The 20,787-nt window shown below is 45.5% G+C and overlaps 2 protein-coding genes across 2 annotated transcripts in view; one reads left to right on the forward strand and one right to left on the reverse strand.

Annotated features, from left to right (window-relative positions):
• The window catches only part of TBC1D22B (TBC1 domain family member 22B), a 48,761-nt gene extending 38,644 nt beyond the window's left edge, over nucleotides 1–10,117 (reverse strand). Inside the window, exons 1-2 of the mRNA XM_066623928.1 lie at nucleotides 9,945–10,117; nucleotides 1,479–1,535 (exon numbers count right to left, since the gene is read on the reverse strand). Coding sequence (XP_066480025.1) covers nucleotides 1,479–1,535; nucleotides 9,945–10,000 — 113 coding nt within the window. The 5' untranslated portion in view covers nucleotides 10,001–10,117. The remainder of the gene's footprint in view (nucleotides 1–1,478; nucleotides 1,536–9,944) is intronic.
• On the forward strand, nucleotides 9,999–19,479 carry TMEM217 (transmembrane protein 217). Its single transcript, XM_066624648.1, has 2 exons — nucleotides 9,999–10,166; nucleotides 18,898–19,479. The coding sequence occupies exons 1-2, from the start codon at nucleotides 9,999–10,001 to the stop codon at nucleotides 19,477–19,479; spliced, it is 750 nt and encodes a 249-aa protein (XP_066480745.1).
• The last annotated feature ends 1,308 nt before the right edge of the window (nucleotides 19,480–20,787 follow it).

Consider the following 20,787-nt stretch of genomic DNA (forward strand, 5'->3'; position numbering starts at 1 on the left):
ATAACAATTAACACTCCAGCTTCCAGAATGCACTCTCAGAGTTATGCTTATTAAGATAAACTGCAAGGTAAACTAAAAGTTGTAAAACTAACATCCTCCCTGCGCTAAACTGAAGATAGGTGTCAGTCCTATTATGACTCCCTGAATGTTAGACATCAATAGATTTAGGAATACAGGTGTGCCACCTTATCCATAGAGCTTCTGTTCCAGAATCGTGCCCCCCCCCCCCGACAGCTGAAACTGCAGATACAGGTGAATGCCTATCCCTGTGGTCTAGGGGTTGCCCCCTTCCGGAAGTGAAGGGAGCGCCACTCCTCTCACCTCTGGAGGGGCTTCTGAGCTTACCAAAAGCCGAGGACATCTGTCCTAAGAGCAGACTGAGCTTTCGAGCTCAAAACACATGACTTCTGGTTTCCACCATTAAACTGGAAATAACATGTTTGGAGTTCTGAAGCTCAGTCTGAGCTTGGCAGAGGCCGAGGACATATGTCCTCGGTTTTTGGTGAGCTCAGAAGCCCCTCCAGAGACAAGGGGAGCAGAGCTAGATTGATTCAGAATTTCAAATTTCAATGTCTCAGGGAGTACCTTTCCCTTTGCACTCTTACCCCACGGGGCTCTTTCGATTAGCCAGTGAGGCCCTGCTCCATCCTTTTAGATAGTAGATTGTCAGGTAGGAGCACAGCCTGTTCACTGATGGGCCTGAATTGTGAAACCAGAATGACAGTTTCTTTTCAGAAATGGAAGAAAATCAGGCAATTCTACAAAGCTGTAGGAAGCAGAATAATCTGTGAGGGTCTGACTGCTATTTTGTGGTTGCAGGGTGGCGTACACTAGCTTGTAAGTTTTGCTCCACTCAAACCTTACTTTTTCCTAAGAGAAAGTCTTTGAGACACAAGAAGGAAGTTGATGGACTCTGTGGTCCATTCATCTCATGGCACGACAGCAAAATAAGGCAATGGTTGTGCCTTCTTGCAATGACTTAATAGTGAAGCCACCAGTTCATTTCATACCATCCACCTAAGGGCTAATTACTTTTGGTGAAGGAAGCAAACAGAGAGGCAAACCTCAAGCTGGTGTCGGAAGCAGAATTTAGCTGTTCAAACATAGCACCCACTGCATTTCAAAAAGCAGTCATTTCCCCCAAGGGAAACAAGGTAGCCAGTTTGAAAAATCATGAGTTCTGGTTCACACAAGAGAGCTTGCAAGTGCCATCCCATGAGGCAGGTAAGTGTTCATATCTGAATCAGTAAGTCCTCCTTCAGGCAGCTGCCTAAGGTTTACCGCTCTTTTTGCTTCTCTGTCCTTTTTTGTGCTGCCCTCAATTTTCTTTTCTTTAAGGTCTTGAGAGCTCATATTCCATGAGAGAGTAAACTAACTCTGAGCAGAGTCTCAACTCTGAGTCTTCCTCTCAAGGTAGAGAAGGGACATCTTATGGTAATGAATGCCAAGACCCTACTTCCAAGAGACAGAGTGCTTACTTTTTGGTGAGCCGGGGATCCAGTGGAGGGTGTTGAGCTCCGTAGACTGGCTGAATGCTGCACAGGAAACACAAGAATTGATTTGCGAGTTAACTGCTTTACCATCAGATAGTTATAGATGTTGAAAGGGCCACCTACAAACAACTTCAATAATCTATAATGTTGAAAACCACACAAAGTTAAAGGGTAATTCTTCTACACAACACAGATACGACCTTTAAAGTCATTGGAGTGTCACTGATGTTGGAACAAGTTCATAGAAGCAAAGGTGATGGAACTGCAAAAAGCCAAGGAGCTAAATGCAGAGAGGTGTCTAACCCTAGTCACAATACTAGGCAATGGGCACATCAGGGTTTGGAAATACTCCCTCAAATCAACATATGATTCTTCTTAAGGACAGGGTGGCTCTCTTATGTAGCATCTTGTATTCATAGCCTGATATTGTTTGGGAGGGATCAAATGGGATCTGAATACATTTTGAAAAACAATTTTGCAGAGCAAAAACAGGGGAAAAGAAGTTAAGATTCTTTGCACCTGTTATTGGAAAGCCTTTGAAGCAGCTGACACTGAATATTGTTTCACTCCAGTACATGCCTGCTTCTTAATTCATTCACTCTTCAGTAGTAAATTTTCTTTGACATCTAAACAGTTCCTTGCTTGCCTCCACTAAACTATTAAAGCAATCCAGCTGGATGACTTCATTAACAGACCAATCCTACTGCCGAGATATGTGAGCATATGCCCAAGGAATACTGGTGCAATGATGGCTAAATGGGTGCAGAAGTCCTTCTGCTGAAGAAAATACTGTGCTGGCATATGTCAGACACAAGTGCCATTTCACCAGCGGTCAAAACGAAGAAGAGATTGGAGCGTAACATAGGAGGGATGAGGAGGATTCAACGCATGCCATATCCCTTTCAGGCAACAGACATGTCCCCAACACCAGAAAAATGCCATGCCAACAACATAGCTGGCATTAGAAGGACTAAACCCAAAAGGAACAATGGGGAGGGGGAACGACCACAAAAATCACAGTTCTTTCTACTTGCTGCCCTGCCCATTTTCCTAGAGCAGAGCATGGGATACAGAGTGCATTTGTCAGCCAATCACAACACATCAATCGCAACAGCTTATGTTTCGTCTTTTATCTGACTTGAGCTGTGTACTTGGTGTTTGTGAGGCCAGTGGTACCTTGTTGGGGCAAGTGCATTGTGGCTCATTGTGGGATTATAATAATAAAGTTTATTTATTATTATTATTATTATTATTATTATTATTATCCCACAATGAGCCACAATGCACTTGCCCCAACAAGGTACCACTGGCCTCACAAACACCAAGTACACAGCTCAAGTCAGATAAAAGACGAAACATATGCTGTTCTCTCTGTTTCACCTTGAGCCCCACAGGCAGCGGTCCAACAGGCAAAGTTACTATGAGGACCCCAAGGGAAGCCTACAGCATGCCTACTTGTAGTGACCAGTGTGAATCCAGCTGCTACTCAGCAGGGTTGCTCACCTACTTGTTCCACTCAGGTTCCTGTGGCTTTGCAAGCTCCACAGCAGAGAATGAACAAAATGGTGTACAGGGTAGGCCTGGAGGCAAGGCAGGGAGGCAAATACCTTGAGCGTTCCCAGAAGTACTTTCTACTTCAGCACTCAGTACTGAAAGTACTCAGAATACTTTCTCAGTCAGTCCTAATGTTGCGCAAGGCTCCATGGCGCTGGGTAAGTGGGGAAGCAGTATCATGGACCTTTGCCCCAGGGCACGTAGCAAGGCAGGTGCAGGTCCATTACTGATGGTGCAGCCAGACCTCACTAGCACCAGTTACTTAGATGCCTGGTGGATTACTTGCAATGGCAGAACAGCCCTGCTGGAAGGAGATGTTGGGCAGCCCCACATGCGTTTCTCTTTCAGATGCTGCTCTATCCCCAATATAGTTCAATAAAAACTTTGGTTAGATCAGAGCTTCTCAACATTTGTTCCCCAACGTACCACTTCACATGGTCCACCTATGGGAAGTACCACCAGAAGTAACGCATGATGATGTCATCACCAATTACTTCCAGATTGAAAGGCCAGACACAATGCAACAAACACTGGTACAAACACAGGCTCAGGGGGATAGGAGGGCTTTTACGAGTGTGCGTAAACTGCATGCTGGAGTCTGCCGGCTGAGCCAAGCCTCCTACTGGTGCTTGTCGCATTGAGATTCTGGTCTCACTGCCAGGCGGTAAGGTCTGGGGGCCCCACGAGTACCACCAGACATCACCCTTACCAGTTGTACAAGTACCACTTGTTGAGAGAAGCTGGACTAGATCATAACTGTTGTCTCTTCATTAGCAGGCAGGAATCGCTTCTACCCATCCTAGTTGTTTCTTACTGCAGCTAGCCTTGGGTGGAATTCTGCAGGTGGAAGAGCCTCCCTGCTCCCAAAATCCACAGAATCCTCACTCCAGGACACAAGCAAAGAGTACCTTTTCTGGCAGTTAATATCATAAAGGTAAAGGTAAATGTTCCCCCCCCCCACGTTAAGCCTAGTCATTTCCAACTCTAGGAGTGGTGCTCATCTCCGTTTCTAAGCTGAAGAGCCGGCATTGTTCATAGACAGTTTCCGTGGTTATGTGGCCGGCTTGACCAAACACCTAAGTGCACGGAACACCGTTACCTTCCCACTGAAGTGGTACCTATTTATCTACTCACATTTTTACAAGCTTTCGAACTGCTAGGTAATATCATCCATCATCGAAAAACAAGCAAAGTATTAACTGCCAGACAGGGTGCTCTTTGCTTGTGTCCTGGTGGGTGGTCAGTATGCAGCTTTGTGGAGTGGCTGATCCTAGTGCTCAACCTACCTCCCCCTCTTCTTTTGCTCCTGCCATGATTGTTTCTGGTCAATTCTGTAAAAGGTGAGTGTCTTGACAATAAGAGTACGTCCCTAAGCTAGGCTCAAAGCCATCTCACCTTGCTTCCAGCCTGTGCCTTTGTGCAGTGAGCCACCTGCTTTCCCTGAGTGCTGTTGAGGTTCCCCTTGTGATTTGTTCCAGTCCCTCCACTGGCAAAAAGTTTCTTTAGAGCTGTCACATACCTGCACAGGCACTCAAACCCTTGCCATGGTGTGTGTTTGTTTCACATGGCTGCCTTCTTCTAAGGGCGTTATCTTTCTACCTATGCTCTGCACTGCTCAAAATGTATTCCTTAGATGTGTGTGTGAGTGGCATAAAGTGACCTGAATCCTGGGAGCAGGGCGCCCAGCAGTTCTCTGCTTTTGCCCCTTTGCTGCTTGCACCACAGCAGAGAGTGAGCACATGGTGTTCTTAGGACATCACCCAAGGTTAGCAGTGGTGACTGTTGCTGCATTGCTCATTTCCAAGGGAATGGGGGGGTGTCACCCCAGTGGTGGTTATTCATTGGCCCTGTGCCCATGCCCTGCATGGTTCACCTGATGGTGCTTCTCTGGCCACTAGTATTGGGACTGGGTGGACATAGTAATTGGCTCCTTGGACATCAGACCAAAGGCACACTGCCATCAGGGTGCTGCTCCATGGACAACAGGCTGTGTAGGGTTTTCTATGGATGCTGCAGGCGTTACTGGGAAGGGCTGCACCAGCATGGCTTTGCCTGGACAGGTTTATGATACAGTAGCTGCTTTGGTAGCATTTGTCAACCATCACTGTAGTGTGTGGATAAGATTGGGACATGATAGAATTAACCAACAAAACTACAGAATAAAATACCTGGCCTGTTATTTCATTTCTGCCATTGCCCTACTATATACACTTAAGCAAATGACTATTCCTCTGTCTGTTTCTGTTCTTCCTCCTGTTCTTGATATGCTATGCAGTCCAGCATATGTAATGTGGTAACATCATGAAGCAGTGCAGTGGTTCTTACCCTTTTTAGCATTAGGACCCACTTTTTAAAATGACACTGTAAGGACCCACCTAGCTTTACGATACTTTTAAAAAAGTGAACTAGAAAGAAATATTTTTATTTGCAAGTAATATTGTACTTGCAAAAAAACCAATCCCTTTCTTATAATGAGGCAGCCTTAATGAATAGCCTTAGGGCTTGAGGGATTTAGTAATGTGATGCAGCCTGTACCTGCCCCCACTACTTGTCATTGATGAACTTGGAAAAAACACACCAGCAAAAAAAAGATGCTCAAACTTTTATCTCCCTTTATATGCACAAGCTGGCAAATGGCAGGAGCTCCTTGCAAATAGCAAGAGCTCAGCTGTTAGCAGGGCAATTAGCAACTATCTTGCAAACTACAAGAGCTCTGCTCTTTATAGGATAGTTAGCAACTATCCAATTTTTCAGTAGGCTTCAGGGCTTGGGGCAGTTATCTGATCTTTACATCATCTGTGTTTTCATTGGAGACTCTGTGGGACCTTGTCAGAAATCATGTCCCGAACCACAGTTTCAGAAATGCTGATGTAGTGTATCTAAAGCACCAGCACGTATAAAAAGTCATAGAGCTCAAGTGGACTTAAAGATCATGTAGCTGGGCTATCTGAACTACAGCAGGATCCTCTAACCATCAGGTTGCATTTCCACATATATGAGTTTCTGTACATATTTACATCAGATGACATCATACCATAAGCAGATAACAGGAATAAAGAAGGGGCCCCATGGCAAAAGTGCTTAAAAATTTAAATATAGTGAATTAGCTAAAGCAAGCAATCAAGCTATCTATTTCAGAAAAAAGAAACAACAAATCAGAAATATCCTCTATTCTCATGATTCCCTGCCAGCTCTCTCCTCTTTGGCTGGTGCAAAGAACCCATAGGGAAGATTTCCCATTTTGGTAAGCAGCTCTATGAAAGTTTCTGCAGGCCTCTCCCTAATCAAAACCTCTTTTTCCCCACTTTGCTAACTTATAAACCACAGATTTACATAACTGCATGTGTGCCAAGCGCTTTATCCTCCCAGTCAGGATTACACTGTGCATGGGGCAAAATGGATCATGAGAACCATTTGTCAAAAGCCCAAACTTCTTTAGCACAAATTAAACAGTGATGTGCAAAATGTGTTCATAACAAGCAACTCAGATAACTTATTGACAATATGCAAAGAACAGTCTTGTGTTGGGGAGGGGAACCAAGAGTAGCTATATGAACTAACCCTGAGTCTGACAATCTTCAAGCTACATGTGCCTCAAAGAAATAGCAACTTTGTGGGGAAAAGTATACAACAATTTTTGTATACATAAAAATGTGTGCCACAAGTGTGCAAGCACACATGCACGCCCCCACTCTCTTTCTCCACCTCCTTCTTAACCGCAGCCAACTTACACCAAAATTGATCAAATAAGTTCAATGGCTGGGCTGAGTTTCAAGTTAGCTCATTTGTTTCCCTAAACCGGTTTACCTGGCTGAGTCACCGGTACTGCTTGAGAGAGACATGTTGCTATAGAAAGGCAGAAACACACATGTAAGCAGGATGTGACATGAGATAAGAAACCCAAGATAGTGAGGTGCTAGCGAGCTTTGAGAGGTTTTTCTTTTTCTTCTTAAGACTAAGTTATCCAATATATGCTTTTAAGAGGAGCAGTCACATTCATCTGAAGCAGCAAAACAACTGAATCTTGCAGCACTGTAAAGATGACTCACTTTGCCATAGTAGAAACTTTCCTGGACTACAATGCACTTCAGGTGTATGGCATAGAACTCAGTTGGCAAGAATACACACACACACACACACACACACACACACACACACACACGTACGTACGTAGAGTGGAAAAATTAAAAAGTTAAACACAAGAAGTAGTGCAGGAAATGTAGTCTTGTGACAAACTTAAAAGTATAAAAGATAAGCATGGCAACTAGTCAACACTAGCAGTACTGTAACTAACGATAAAAATTTCCAAGCTATTAACTGCAAAGTGACAAAAAAGGGCCTCGATTCAGACCTGAAGTAAAGGTATCAAGCCTCATTATCAATTCTGCTTCACACTCCTTTGAAGTCTTTCTGCTGAAGAATCGGCAAAGTGGTCTGTAGCTGGATGATTAAAGTGTTGCCCTACTGGTTTCTGAATGTTGACATTTCTGATGTTGGTTACATGTCCCTTTATCCTTTTGCAAAAGGCCTAACCTGTTTGTCCTATGTAGGCAGCACAAGGGCACATTTGCAGGTGACAAAACATAGCGTATTAAAGAACAAGCAAGTGAATTAGCCCCTGAACAAATATCACTGGTATCATTGGACCCTTTCAAGATGCTGCCCAAATAGGGGAATGGGTATGTGTTACATAGCTTGTTGCTGCTAGCAAGTACAGGTTTTGAGGCATGTATCTACCTTTTTCTTATACATGTGAAACAATTCCAGCAGCCTGGTAGAGTTTTACAGGGGAACACAGGAGTGTACTAAAGGCAGAAACAGAAAATCAACCGCCTCAGCAGGATTTAAGGCCAGCTAAGCATTCCAGAGGCCTCACTGTAGCAAACTGTATTTGGACTGCAGGGTCAAAATAAGGTTAGACGATATGCGTAGAATGCAACATCCATTTGAACTATACAACCCCTATCTGATACATGTGGGTGCTAGAGAGAGGAGGATACAGTTGCTCAGACTTCCCTCACTTGCTCAAGGGGTACTTACATCCATACACATCAACAAGGACTAGTTATCACTTATCCTCTGCTGAGATAAGGCACAATCAGGATAGCTGACAAACAGGCAGAACTTTTCCATATATTTTTAGTGGATCAGGTGGGAACTTTGATAGTCTAGAGTTGGAAATCAGATAGCTGAGGGTCCAATCCTATCCAACTTCCCAGCACTGATGCAGCTGTGCCAATGGAGTGTGCACTGCATCCTGTGGGGGGGGGGGAGAGTCAGGGAGGCCTTCTCAAGGTAGGAGAACATTTGTTCCCTTACCTCAGGACTGCATTGAGGCTGCATTGGTGCTGAAAAGTTGGATAGGACTGGGCTCTAAGGTATAACTGCTTTTCATTGTTTTTATTATTTTTTATCACATGAGTTGCCTTGAACACCAGGAAGGGATATAAGAGTCTTTTAAAGAAATCTCATAAACAGAGGAAACAGTTGTTCCCAGTGAATTAGCACTAAAGTACAGGAGTACAGTCTTGCATGCGGCTGATGCAAGAAGCCTTCCCCTACTGCTGAAGGAAGTTCATCCAAGTTCAGATCCTCTCCAAGAACAGCTTGAGCCTCTTACTTTTTTCCTACCCTCATATTTCCAAATGACAAAGAAAAAAAAAAAAAAAACTAAAATACCTTTGGAGAGGGGGACACTTCTTAGGGACCCTTTCTTAACCTTTATGCTGCTAACATTCTAATCTGCTCTTTTATGGTTTCAATTTTTATAGTTTATTTTAATGTTTTATCTTTGTTTTACACCGCTTTGTGCTTTTAGAAAAGTGGTAAATAAATCTGATTAGATAGATGAAACCTATGCTTAATTCAGAGCTCCTTGCAGATATACACACTCCTTAATCCATCAACTGTGGGAAAGATGTAAAGAGAAGTGTGAAATCACTACTCAGGCTAAGACTTCCCCATTTCAGTGTTTACCAAACTGGCCTTGCCTCTTGGTTGCCCTGAGAGTTTTACAGGGTGTTGCAAGGAAAAGGCTTTCAATCACCTAGTTTAAGATAGGCCTAACTTTTCACTTGGTAAGATTTCTTTGAGAACTGGCCATCTATTAAAGCCCAACCAGAGCGTGGCATGGACAGACTCACACACAGACTAACTATGCAAATGAGGAAGCCACTTCCTGGGCAAGTAGCAAGTCCAAGAGTAGCACCACCTCAGTGCTTAAACCCAAACCCTCAAACATGCTGGGAAACAAGAGGCTGTGAGAGCATCAGTGGCTTTCCCCTCATCCGGGATTTCGGGAAGTGGGAGCCAGGCACACAGGCACCCCATGACTTCCAGTGCCAGGCATCACATCCCCAGCTAGCAAAGGACTTCAGATTGCAGGTGCTGCTGACTAAGGCTGCAGTCCTGTCCACACTTAACCTGGGAGTAAGCTCCATTGATACATGGGACTTACTTCTGAGTAGATATGCATAGGATTGGGCTCCGAGGCTGCAAGCCTGTCCACACTTAGCTGGAGGTAAGCCCCACTGACTATCATGGGACTTACTTCCAAGCAGGCACGCATAGGATGGGGCTGCACGGGAGCGAGCAGCCGCAGCAGCAGGAGAGGAATCGGATCTTGACCCCAAACCCAGCGCCACCTCACACTCGCGAGATGGGGGTCCCGCTTGAGCCCAACCCCCGCAGGCAGCCCTCCGCCTCCCCCCCGGGACGGCGATTAGTTGCGGGCAAAGAGCCGCGACTCTCAACTCCTCACGCGCGCCTCTGGACAACGAATGGCGGCAAGAACCCCCTGCTACCCCAGCAGCAGCGCCGCTCCTCGCCGCCGCCAGAACGCAGAACGATTCCGACTAGTCGGCGCCGATGCCAGGTCGGAGCCCGAGCCTGGCTCACCTGCCCGGCAGCTTCGCACTCCGCTTCCAGAACTGCTTGCTGCTCTCCGCGGCCATGGCGGGGGCAGAGGCCGACTCCCCCCACCGGCTCCGGGGAAGGAGGGGGCGAGAGCCAGAGAGAGAAGCCTCCGGCCGAGGCCGCTTCACCTCCTTCCTCCAGGGACCCCGCTGCCAGTCCCCAGCGCCGCCATCTTGGATGCGGGCGGGCGCGGCGCGGCCATTGGTCGCCTGACTGGAACTTTTCAAAGCTGACCAATCGCGGCCCGGCTTCCTCAGTAACGAGGGTGGAATCAGAAGCTGGACAGCGCGCGAGGGGCGGGGCGATGCATTCGTCTACATGGAGGGGGCGGGGCACGGCGGGGGCCACGTGCGGCGCGTGAAAGTGGAAGGCGGTTGAACTGTCAAAACGGACACCCTGGGGGCGGGCGGAGGCGGGGCGTAGACCCCTGAGGAGGTACCCAGGCTGGCTTGAGGGCTGCTGCCTGTCTGGGCAACAACTCCTGCCCCCCCCCCCGTTTTGGGGGCCATCTCAGTCAGAGGTGCGCAGCCCTGAAGTTCCCTCCACCCCCATACCTGAGACAGCAACGCATTCAAACGGCTGCCTGGCCATTAACAGAAACAGCATTCAGGCAACTATGGAGTTAGGCTGCAGTCCTGTCCACACTTACATGGGAGCAAGCCTCATTGACTATCATGGGCCTTAATTCTGAGTAGGCATGCATAGGATTGGGCTGTTAGCCCAGCTTTGGGGGCGCTCAGCAGCTTCCACGTACTGACTACTCCTGCCTCAGTGCCACCCAACTGGGGTACAGGGAGGTGTGGTGGGTGGGGAGGCAGGGCAGGCAGAGCCTCCCCAACGGAGTCCTTCGAAAAGCCATGTGAGGCGCCCAGCACCCACAACCCACACGCAGAGCAAGGAGGGCCGAGGAGCAGGCAGGCAGAGCACATGGGTTGTGGGTGCTGGGGCACCTCACACGGTGGCTTTTGAAGGACTCCAGTGGGGAGGCTCTGCCTCCCCACCTTCCACACCTCCCCAGTGGGATGACTAGTTGTGTATTCAAATTCACAATGAAAACCTACTCAGAAGTTCTTTCAAAGGCTACTATTTTTTCCCCTCTGATTAAGGGCACAATCCTAACCCCTCATGTCAGTGCTTTCCAGCACTGACATAAGGGTACTGCAGCTCTGAGGTAAGGGAACAAACATTCCCTGACTTTGAGGAGGTCTCCATGAGTGGCACCCAACTGCAGGATGCAGCACAGGTCCCATTGGCACCACTATGCCAGTACTGGAAAGTACTGACATAAGGGGTTAGGATTGCACCCTAAGTTGGTTTCCCAAGGAAAGAGAGAAAGGCTGCAGTCCCTGGTTATACACCCCATTCCAGCCACTGGCAGTACCATTGCTACGGCTGACCCTTGACAAATCACATTTGTCTCGCTGTGTGTCAGGCCCTTCTGTGGTAGAAGTTCCCTCGTTTTTCTTGACTGTGGTGTTAGCACCTGTTATGCATAGTACAATTCTGTTCCACTGATTTTAAATGTGTCCATTCCCCCTGCCTTCTGTGCTCAGTATATACAGAGAGTTTCCAGCTTCGCTTCAGCAAAGGACTGTATTCTGTGCCTTCAGACCACAGCCTGAAGACACAACAAAGTGGACTCAGGTTTGTAATCTTGGAGTGCTTTTATATTGAATTGGCTTCTCTTTCACAGGCACCTGAAGACCTTCTCCCTCGTGCCCCATCTGAGTTCCTCTGCCTTCTGAAGTGAGTTAGGTAGTGATCATTTCTGTTCTGTAGGGCTTTTCTTTAGATCTGTTTTAGTCCCAGAATTGTACTTACAGTATTTTAACCGCACACTGTGCCAATGCTGCTTTTTTTTTTTTTTAAACTTATTAATGTTGGGTTTCTCTCTGTTTTAACCGTAAGCTGCTCTGCCAGTCTCCAGACCAAAAAGTGCAGTACCCATTTTTAAATGAATGAATATATAAATAAACACACATTAAGGCATTTTCATCTGTGAGGCACAAATTGGTTTTTGACCAAACTCTCCTGGAATGTGAATGCAAGACCTAGCGTGCCGAGGATATCCATTCAGTTTTACAACCACTCTCTCCTGCTTCCTATCCTGCATTAAAAACATTTACTCATGGTAAGGGAGTCTCAAAGGTATATTTTAGGGCCAAAGTAGACATAATAGCAAATGGGCAGCATAATAGGCAACAAAGTAAACATAGTAGGTAGCAATTTGCCAGGGCTGGCGTCAATTCCTGGGCACCTGCTGAGGCCCAAGGGCAAGCAGAGAACCAACTACTAACTGGACATGCTGGGATAATTCCCATTCCCCAGTGGGAGAAGGACTACCTGCTGTAGTGCAGAGAGCAAACCTAAAGAGAGTCCACAGGGTTTGAAAAGCATGTGTAAAAATCTTCATTCCATTCTCTCTGGACTTCTTCCTCTTGGGAAATGGGAAATTACCTTAGAGGCCCCTGGGATAAAGCAACTGTATGCTTTTCTCCAGGTACCCTTCCATTGGGAAACTAAGAATTGCCTCAAAGGCATCTGGGGTGATCTGATATTTCTTAACAGGAGTGCCTGGTGGAAAGAATGGAACTGCTTTTTCCCCAGGGAGTTCTGAAGTAATGTCCCATTTCCCAAAAGAGGCACTCCTCATGCAGCAGAGCAGGGATTCTTTTCCAAGCCTTGCAAGCAATACTGGCACCACAGGCTAAAAGGAGGATAACAGACTTGCATTTTGCCCCAGCGGAGTCATCTGGGAGGAGGGGGTAGGAAGGGAGCCATGGCAGACAGAATATATAATGTTGCCTGATGTATGGAATCCTGATGCCCAAGGTCCTCAAAGACTGCACCATTTTCCTGATAGAAATCACTTCCAAAGCTACCATGTGGCTGCTTTTAACTATGAAAAAGGAGATTCAGGGCCCAATCCTATCCAACTTTCCAGCGCTGATGCAGCCATGCCAATGGAGTGTGTGCTGCAGCCTGTGGTGGGAGGGCAGTCATGGAGGCCTCTACAAGGTAAGGGAATGTTTGTTCTCTTATCTCAGGGCTGCATTGTGGCTGCATTGGTACTAGAAAGTTGGATAGGATTGGACTGTCAGTCACAGCTTTTCCTTTGTCTTCTCTGGTTTGGCCTTTCACACAGAGATTCCAGAAGCATTTGCTATTTAATATTGCATTTTTCATCACAATATGCTGTTGATACTGATTTTATATGGTTGCACAAATTGTAACTTTAAAATCAAGTGTCTGTGCTAGTAATAGGTCAAAGTCTATTACCAGTAGTATCATGCCTGCTTCTTCTGTATTTTCATGCAAATCATGCAATAGTATAGCTATAAGCTTAAATGTATCTTAAATAGCTATAAGCTTAAATGTATCCCCATCGTCTGACCAGAAGAACATATGAAGTGTTTCCCATCTAAGTTTCCAGATGCTTTCTCATGGAAGGCACCATTATTGTGGAATTCCTTTCCAAGAAAAGCCTGCCAAATTTGTGCTAGCTCAAAATGTAAGAGGCTGGTTAAACTCCTCTTATATCACAGAGTTTTGGGGCTCAGGCCAAAGGCTCCAATTCTAACACACAATAACTTAAGAGCATAAGAGGATTCCTGCTGGATCAGACCAAAGGCCCATCTAGTCCAGCTTCCTGTATCTTACAGTGGCCCACCAAATGTCTTAGGGAGTACACATAGACAACAAGATACCTGTATTGTTACCACTCTCTTGCATCTGACATTCAATGGTAGCCTACTTATTAAAAAAATTGTGTGTAAGCCCCAGGGAAAGTACACAGTGGAACTTTCTTCTGAGTTACATGATATGCCTTGGTTTACACTATAAATTACTTTTAAAATCTTTCATTATAGATTATGTTCATGCATTTTCTAATTGCTTTTATGCAGCTGTTGCATAGTTGCTGTTGACGTAACTTCCAAACTTTTATGTTTTTTAATTTATTGTAATTTATCTATGCTGTTCCTAAACTTGAGGGCCTTTTCTGCTCACAGCCACCAATGTTATAAATATAATTGAAACATAGTTCTTTGTAGGAAGCTAGACAGTCTGCAGATGAACAGTTCCAGTCTACCAGTTGCACAGATTGTTTTGGTGAATACCTGCACGTTGCCATCCCTGCCCCAGTGGCTCCAACAGCAACTGGGAGAAGCTACTTACATGGCACGTTGCAGCACCTGCTGTACTTACCGCATTCTCCCCATCAGCCACACTACTGATGATGATGATACAACTGTTATTGCACTAGTGATAATTGTTTCACTAACACAGAGAGCATATGCCATGCCCTGTACTTCTCAAACTAACCTTTTAGAAGCATAGGATTGCACCAGTGGTATATTTTCTGAAGCAAGCATAATTAAAAATATATAAGTAATCAGGATCTGGAGTGATAAATTTCCTCAAGTATTTCACTGGTTTCTCAGACCAATTTATTGAACAGTCTTTAATCATTTCCTGTCTATTTCTATCTGAAATATTAATAACTAATAACTCTGTTTTCTTGCAGTTCATTTTCTATTCAGATACTTGGCAATACTGAAGATCTTTTACAAGACATTGAGAATGGAGGTTTTCAGAGTCAAAGTAAGTAAAACATCAGCAGCAAATAGGCCAGTGGTTGCTACCCTGGGACATTGCAAGGCACTTGCCAGGGCATTTTGGGCTGCCTGCTGCCCTAGCAGGGAGACTGTGGCACTTCATACAGCAGTTGGAGGTTTGACACGGTGGGAAGAGCTCCAGCGTGCAAAATCCTCATACTGGGAAAAGCCAACCAACCATCTTATTGTAATGTAAAGTATTCAAACAAGCATTCATAAAGGATAAGACACGCATTGCATAAAAATGGATACTCCCAACAAGAAATCAGAAGGACATTAATTCCATGCCATTATAACACATCTCACAAGGAAGAGCAGCTTGACCATAGAACAAAAGTATTCCTGCCTTATATTAAAGGTGTAACAGACCGTATTGGTAAAATTCTGAAGCAAGCAAATATGAGACAGATTTTTAAGCCAACATTAAAAGTGCAACAAGCTCTGCCTATACACCCCCTTGACATGGCAGGAGTGTATCGTATTCAGTGCAGCTGTGGAAAACTCTATATAGGAACTACAAAAAGGACTATAAAAACTAGATTAAAAGAGCATTAAAAACATTGCCTATTGGGACAGTTAGAAAAATCAGCAATGGCTAAACATGTGACAGGCCACCAGATCAGGTTTGAGTGGACTCAAGTTTTATCCAGGGATAAACAATACCATACCCGGATATACAAGGAAGCAATTGAAATCCAGAAACATCAGCAAAATATGAACAGAAAGGAAGAAACAAGTAGAATACTAAGATGTCATCTACTTAGTCTAAACATTGGACAGCCCAATCCTGAGCTCTGCGCAAGGCTGCAGTGGCACCGAAAATGGCTGCCGCTGCATCCAGCATGCCCCAGGCAGTCGCCACCGCCTCCTCAGGAGAAGGGGATGTTCGTCTCCTTCTCCCGGGTAAGGTGAGTAGCCCCACAATGGGAGAAGTGCCAATTGCCTGCTCCTGTATTTAAGGGGAAAAAAAAGTGTGACCAAAAGCCCAATCCTAGGCATGTCTACTCAGAAGTAAGCCCCATTACAGTCAATGGGACTTACTCCCATTTAAGTATGGAGAGGATTGGGGCCCAATGCCCTTCCCCTAAAAGGCAATGCAGGGAGGGTCCCTTTGGGGAGTTGCAGGCAAACTGTGGCAAGGAAAAGGGACTATCCAAGAACCTTTGAGCCAGCCAGTTCTTAGGCTGGTGGCCTCAGCAGACTCACTTGCTTCATACCTGCTTGCCTACTCCTGACTCCCTCGTTCTCACTCACTCCACCTGCCGGGACCTCCTTCAAGCTTCTTTGGTCACCCAAATCAGCATGCAGAGGAGGCAAGGACTTAATACCCAATCCTAGGTGTGTCTACTCAGAAGTAAGCCCCATAATAGTCAATGGGGCTTACTCCCAGGTAAATCAGGATCGGGTAGCAGCCTTCATTATGCTCAGGAGCAAAGCAGCCGCAACCAGCCCCTTGGCTGGCTGGCTGGCTGGCTGCCTGCCTGCCTGCTCCTTTTCCTTCTGCTGTGTGTAAGGTTCATAGCAGCCACTTCCCCCACATCTGTGGCTGCTGCCTGTCTGCTCTCGTGGCACACTAGTTGAAAAACGCTGTTAATGAGAGAGAGAGAGAGAGAGAGAGAGAGAGAGAGAGAGGGCAGCTGGCTGACAATCCATCAATCCTTCTTTCTCCAGCAGATCCCTCCCTTCCCCCTAAGCATCTGAAAGAAAGATGATCACTTTGCATTGGTGAAGGGAGGGGCTTAGTGAAGCACCTTTCTAACCTCTTGGAGGATGACTGATTGATGTATTGTCTTCTTAATGACGCTTATCTTACATCACAAAGGTCAGCAAGGCTGTTTTCAAATCACCAGAGCAAAAAAACTTTGTTTTTTAAATTGATTTGCTAGTGCATTTTTTGCCATCCAGGTGAGTGCTTGGAACAGAACCCATGTGAATAATGAGGCTCAACCTGTATGTAATTTTAAAAAGTGGGTTCCAGTGCTAAATGGTTTGGGAACCATTGCTTTATTGGAAAAGGTGGTTGTTTTTTACAGACTCCTCTTCCCCCGCCCCACTGTGGAGCCTTATTTCATCACTCTGGGGTTTTAATGCTCTTTAGAGGGAAACTTTGAATCTCAATCCAGCCATATTTATTGTCTTGAAAATTGATTTTGTCCCAAATCACACTGAACTGGCTTAAATATAGAACTTAAATTGAATTGGGCACTGTGAAAGGCTGAAAATCTTGCTGTGTTTTTTTTTTTGGGGGGGGGGGGGTTGTGAGGTTTTTGCATGCAGGCTACAGAGCGATTCACTTAGAGGAAGAGATGGCTTTCCCATCTCATCTCCCCTTATGTAATTATTTGTTTTACTTTAATTTAATTATTTATAATTATTCATTTTAATTTATTTATAGCCTGCCTATCTAGGGAAGATGGCACAATTTCAGTGCTTGCCATGGGCAATTGCAGTGCTTGCTGCATTCTCAGGAACACTTCCTACTTGATGATGTCATTTCTGGCCATGACATCACTTCCAGGTTAATGGCATCACTTCTGGTGGATCCCAGAAGGATTGTCATTCTAAAAAGTGAATCCTGTTGCTAAAAGTGTGAGAGCCACTGGTCTATGGAAAAAGACCCATAAAAGATCTGATGAGGAGTCACAATTGGGAATCCATCTCATAACCTCCAGTTGGGATACAACATCATACTATATTACAACTTGCCATATTCTTAGTCAAAAGACATCTCTTCCAATAAACCAAGAAGATAACTTTTCCTTCTTTACCCATCCTGCCTCCCTTCTTCCTTCTCTGCCTCCTGATCCCTTCTCCCCGGTACTCCCTCAGGGCCCAATCCTATCCAATTTTCCAGCCCTGGTGCAATTACAATGCAGCCCCATGGCAAGGAAACAAATTTTCCCATACCCTAAGGAGGACTCTGTGACTGCTGCCCCACTACAAGATGCAGTGCATGCCCCATTAGCACAGTTGCACCGGCACTGGAAAATTGGATAGGATTGGGCCTTCAGTCACTTCACATTTCCCTCAAAGTGCTAAACCTAGCCACCCAGTGACAAAACCACCCTCAATTTTCAATCCCTTCTCTGTCTAGAACCAAACTAACCTGTTCCCAAAGTGTGTGTCATGATGCTCCAGTGCACCACAGAATGCAGCCAGGGGTATTACAGCATCCTCTCATTTCTTTGTGAACCACTTCTTGTTAGCGTCATGCAATGCTAACAGGATGTGGGTTGGAGGGATGCAGTCAACGTGACACTAACAAGAAGCAGTTCACAAATCCCCTCCCCCACTCAAATGACCTCTCTGTCTCTTTTTGTGACCCAATGTCTCCTGTACTGTCCACTTCCTGTTAGCATAGAGTTGATTGCAGTCCTCCAATCCACTTCCTGTTAGCATTGCACATTGCTAACAGGATGCAGACAGCACAGCAGACAGCAAGACACAGGAGACAGCAACAGAGCTGTCAGACACAGGAGACAGTGACAGACAAGGCTGCAAACAGAGACGGAGGAGTCATTTGTGTGTTGAGGGCAGATTTGCTTCCTTCTCTATATTTTCTGAGGAGCACCGGAGACCCAGATTCCATTTCTAATCATGCCGTGCCATGGGAGAATTTTGTATACACAAACAAATATACACATACCCATAAGAAAGGGTGCCTCTGAGTGTGAAACAAGTGCCTGTCTCTCAAGCGCTCTTCCCATTTTCAGCTCCCTTGCTCGGTTCTGAGGAGCTGTGGCCAACAACATGGGAATCATGGGTCAAAAAAGTTTGGGAACCACTGGCTTCAGAGGGGAAGAGAGGAAGAGCTGGTTTATCTTTGCATCTGATATAAGCATCTGATTAGATATTAGGTAGAAGCACCTACTTTACTGGCATGAATTGTATCAGTTCAGCATGAATACTACTTTCTGTTCAAAGAGAGGAACTGCTAATCTTGCATGGTAAATCATCCTGAGGATGCTATATCTGGATCCCGAAAGGATGGTGTAGTTCTGAGCAAAGCTGCACATTCTTTAGTTTTGTAAATCTTGGTGGATCTTTTGATGGAAAGAGACTGTCACTATAGATACTCATTCACTCTATGAAACACTTTGGGCTCTATCATGTTATGCACACAGTTTTATACTTCCCTGTTATTGCCATGTGTGTCAACACCCTTGCCAACTTATCTTGTCTCCTTTCTGCTCCAGCAGTGCATTTTCATTTCTTATTTCTAAATATATTCAAACATACTCCCACGATTAACTTTCCTACATAGGTCTGAAAACTATTTCCATAGCCTGCGTTATTTATTGTCTTTCTCTGTCTTTCAGGGTTCTGCTAAAGACACGTTCACCCCCCTGCTTGCAGACGGCTTCTGTGGCATGTTGCCGAAAACAGGGTCTGTAGTAGGTGGTCTCTACATGATTGTTATGACCAATATGTACCTAATCTTTGAGACTGGTCACATGAACCGTTCCTTAACAATTGCAAAGCAATTCAATCCAGAACGTGTCCCTAAGCTACCAAAACTCCTTCCACATTGCTATTACACAGCGATCTCTTTGGCCCTTCTAACTTATCCAGTATGTGTCTACTACATTTATTCAGTCTGTAAACAGAAGGCACTGGGACTGCTTATCTATGTTGTTTGGATAATCTTCTATGATCTAGCCAACTGTGTCATTATAGTAGTGACTGCCAAAGCTGCACAGGCAGCCCATTTTTCCATCAGTTTTTTAGAGTGGTTTGGATTCGCCAGGATCCCCACAGACTGCTTTTGGCTCTCCTTTACTGTAACGTATCTTCTGTTGATTACTGAAGGAAGGGTGTCAATCAGGTTAAGGCGGATATCTAAACATGTTCCAGAACCACCCAGGTTTAGATTGGGCATCAATGCTAGGAGAGGCCAATGACAGCTGTCAGTTCACTCTTCTTTGTCATCTTCTCTACATTTGTGTACTCCAGACTTGCACAATATAGGGCCTGCCCAGCAATGCACACCCCAACAACTGTGCATTGCTGCCCACTGAGGCTTAGATAAGCTTCTTGTTACTACTGTCTGCCAATAATTGAAGAAAAAAAAAACCAGCAGGATTGTCAGTCACCTGGCAGACCACAATCCATGTCTATTGAGCTATGTTTGGTTTGGTGAGCCAAAAGTTGTGTGTGCCTAATATCCATATACAGGCATCCCAGGTAATGTTTCTTGTGGTTTCACTTGCTCTTATTTCCTTACCTTGATAGGTAAGGCAATAAGGTAAAGGAAAGTATTTATGCCTTTAGTAGGCATAAATATCTTGTCAGCTGTATTTATGATTCTTTTTTCCAGCCTCCTGTTTTGTATCATCAGCCCAATCTCACCTAAATTCCTGCATGGCGATGCAGTGGCACTAGCGTAGCTTCCAGTATATCCTGTAGGGGATTTTCAGCTGCTGGCAGTCTCCTCAGGATAAGGGGATGTTTGTTTCCTTGCCCCAAGGTAAGCTCCAGCAGCCACTATGGGGCAACTCAGACCTGTGCCAGCTCAATTGCTGGTGCAAGTCCATGTTGCTCCATGAAGATAGATCAGGCCCAGGAGGGGGCTCAGGATTCTGTGTCCACCACTGCTGATCGCACCCCCCCCCCTTTCATGTCTGATTTGCCTTCCTCCTTCCCCTGTCACCACCCTGTTCAAACCTCCCCCACCCCCCTCCAACCCCCTGCCTGGGCTTCCCTGCTCTAGTGCACGAACATGGGCTGTCTGGCACACAGGAGGCTACTGTGGCCACCCCACCAGCAGGCCCACTGCCCTTGTCGGTGGAGGCTGCTTTACGACAGCTATAAAGCAGCCTCTGCCAACACACTAGTTACACCGTTGGGGGAGGGGGATAGGATTGGGGCATGAGTCTCAGCATGAGAACTGTGTATTGGGTCAGGGCTAGGGGTTCTATTCCCAGCACTCCAATTTGCCAGAAGCAAACACATCAGAGTTACATGCCTCTGGAAAACTGGGTATTCCATAATCTAGTGGAGAAATGTGGGCTCTCCAATTACATATGAATCATTTGTGTGCATATATGTGTTAAATATCAAGATAGTGCTAGATGCCAAAGTTAAGGTCAAACTAGTTTGTTTTCTTTCTTAGGCCAATGCTACACAATCCCACTTGTTTTTCAAATCATGTGCACTCTGGGGTGGGCATTTGCAAAGGAGATGCAGCTGGTGGGTCAGGGTATCTTAAC

This window comes from Tiliqua scincoides, chromosome 4 (assembly GCF_035046505.1).
Source record: "Tiliqua scincoides isolate rTilSci1 chromosome 4, rTilSci1.hap2, whole genome shotgun sequence".
Taxonomy (NCBI): domain Eukaryota; kingdom Metazoa; phylum Chordata; class Lepidosauria; order Squamata; family Scincidae; genus Tiliqua; species Tiliqua scincoides.

Excerpts from the sequence above, each read along its gene's own strand:
- TMEM217 (XM_066624648.1), top strand. The coding sequence starts at position 9,999 with ATGGCGGGGGCAGAGGCCGACTCCCCCCACCGGCTCCGGGGAAGGAGG. Across the intron at positions 10,167-18,897 it reads CGGGCGCGGCGCGGCCATTG|GGTTCTGCTAAAGACACGTT; the intron begins GTCGCCTGACTG and ends TCTGTCTTTCAG.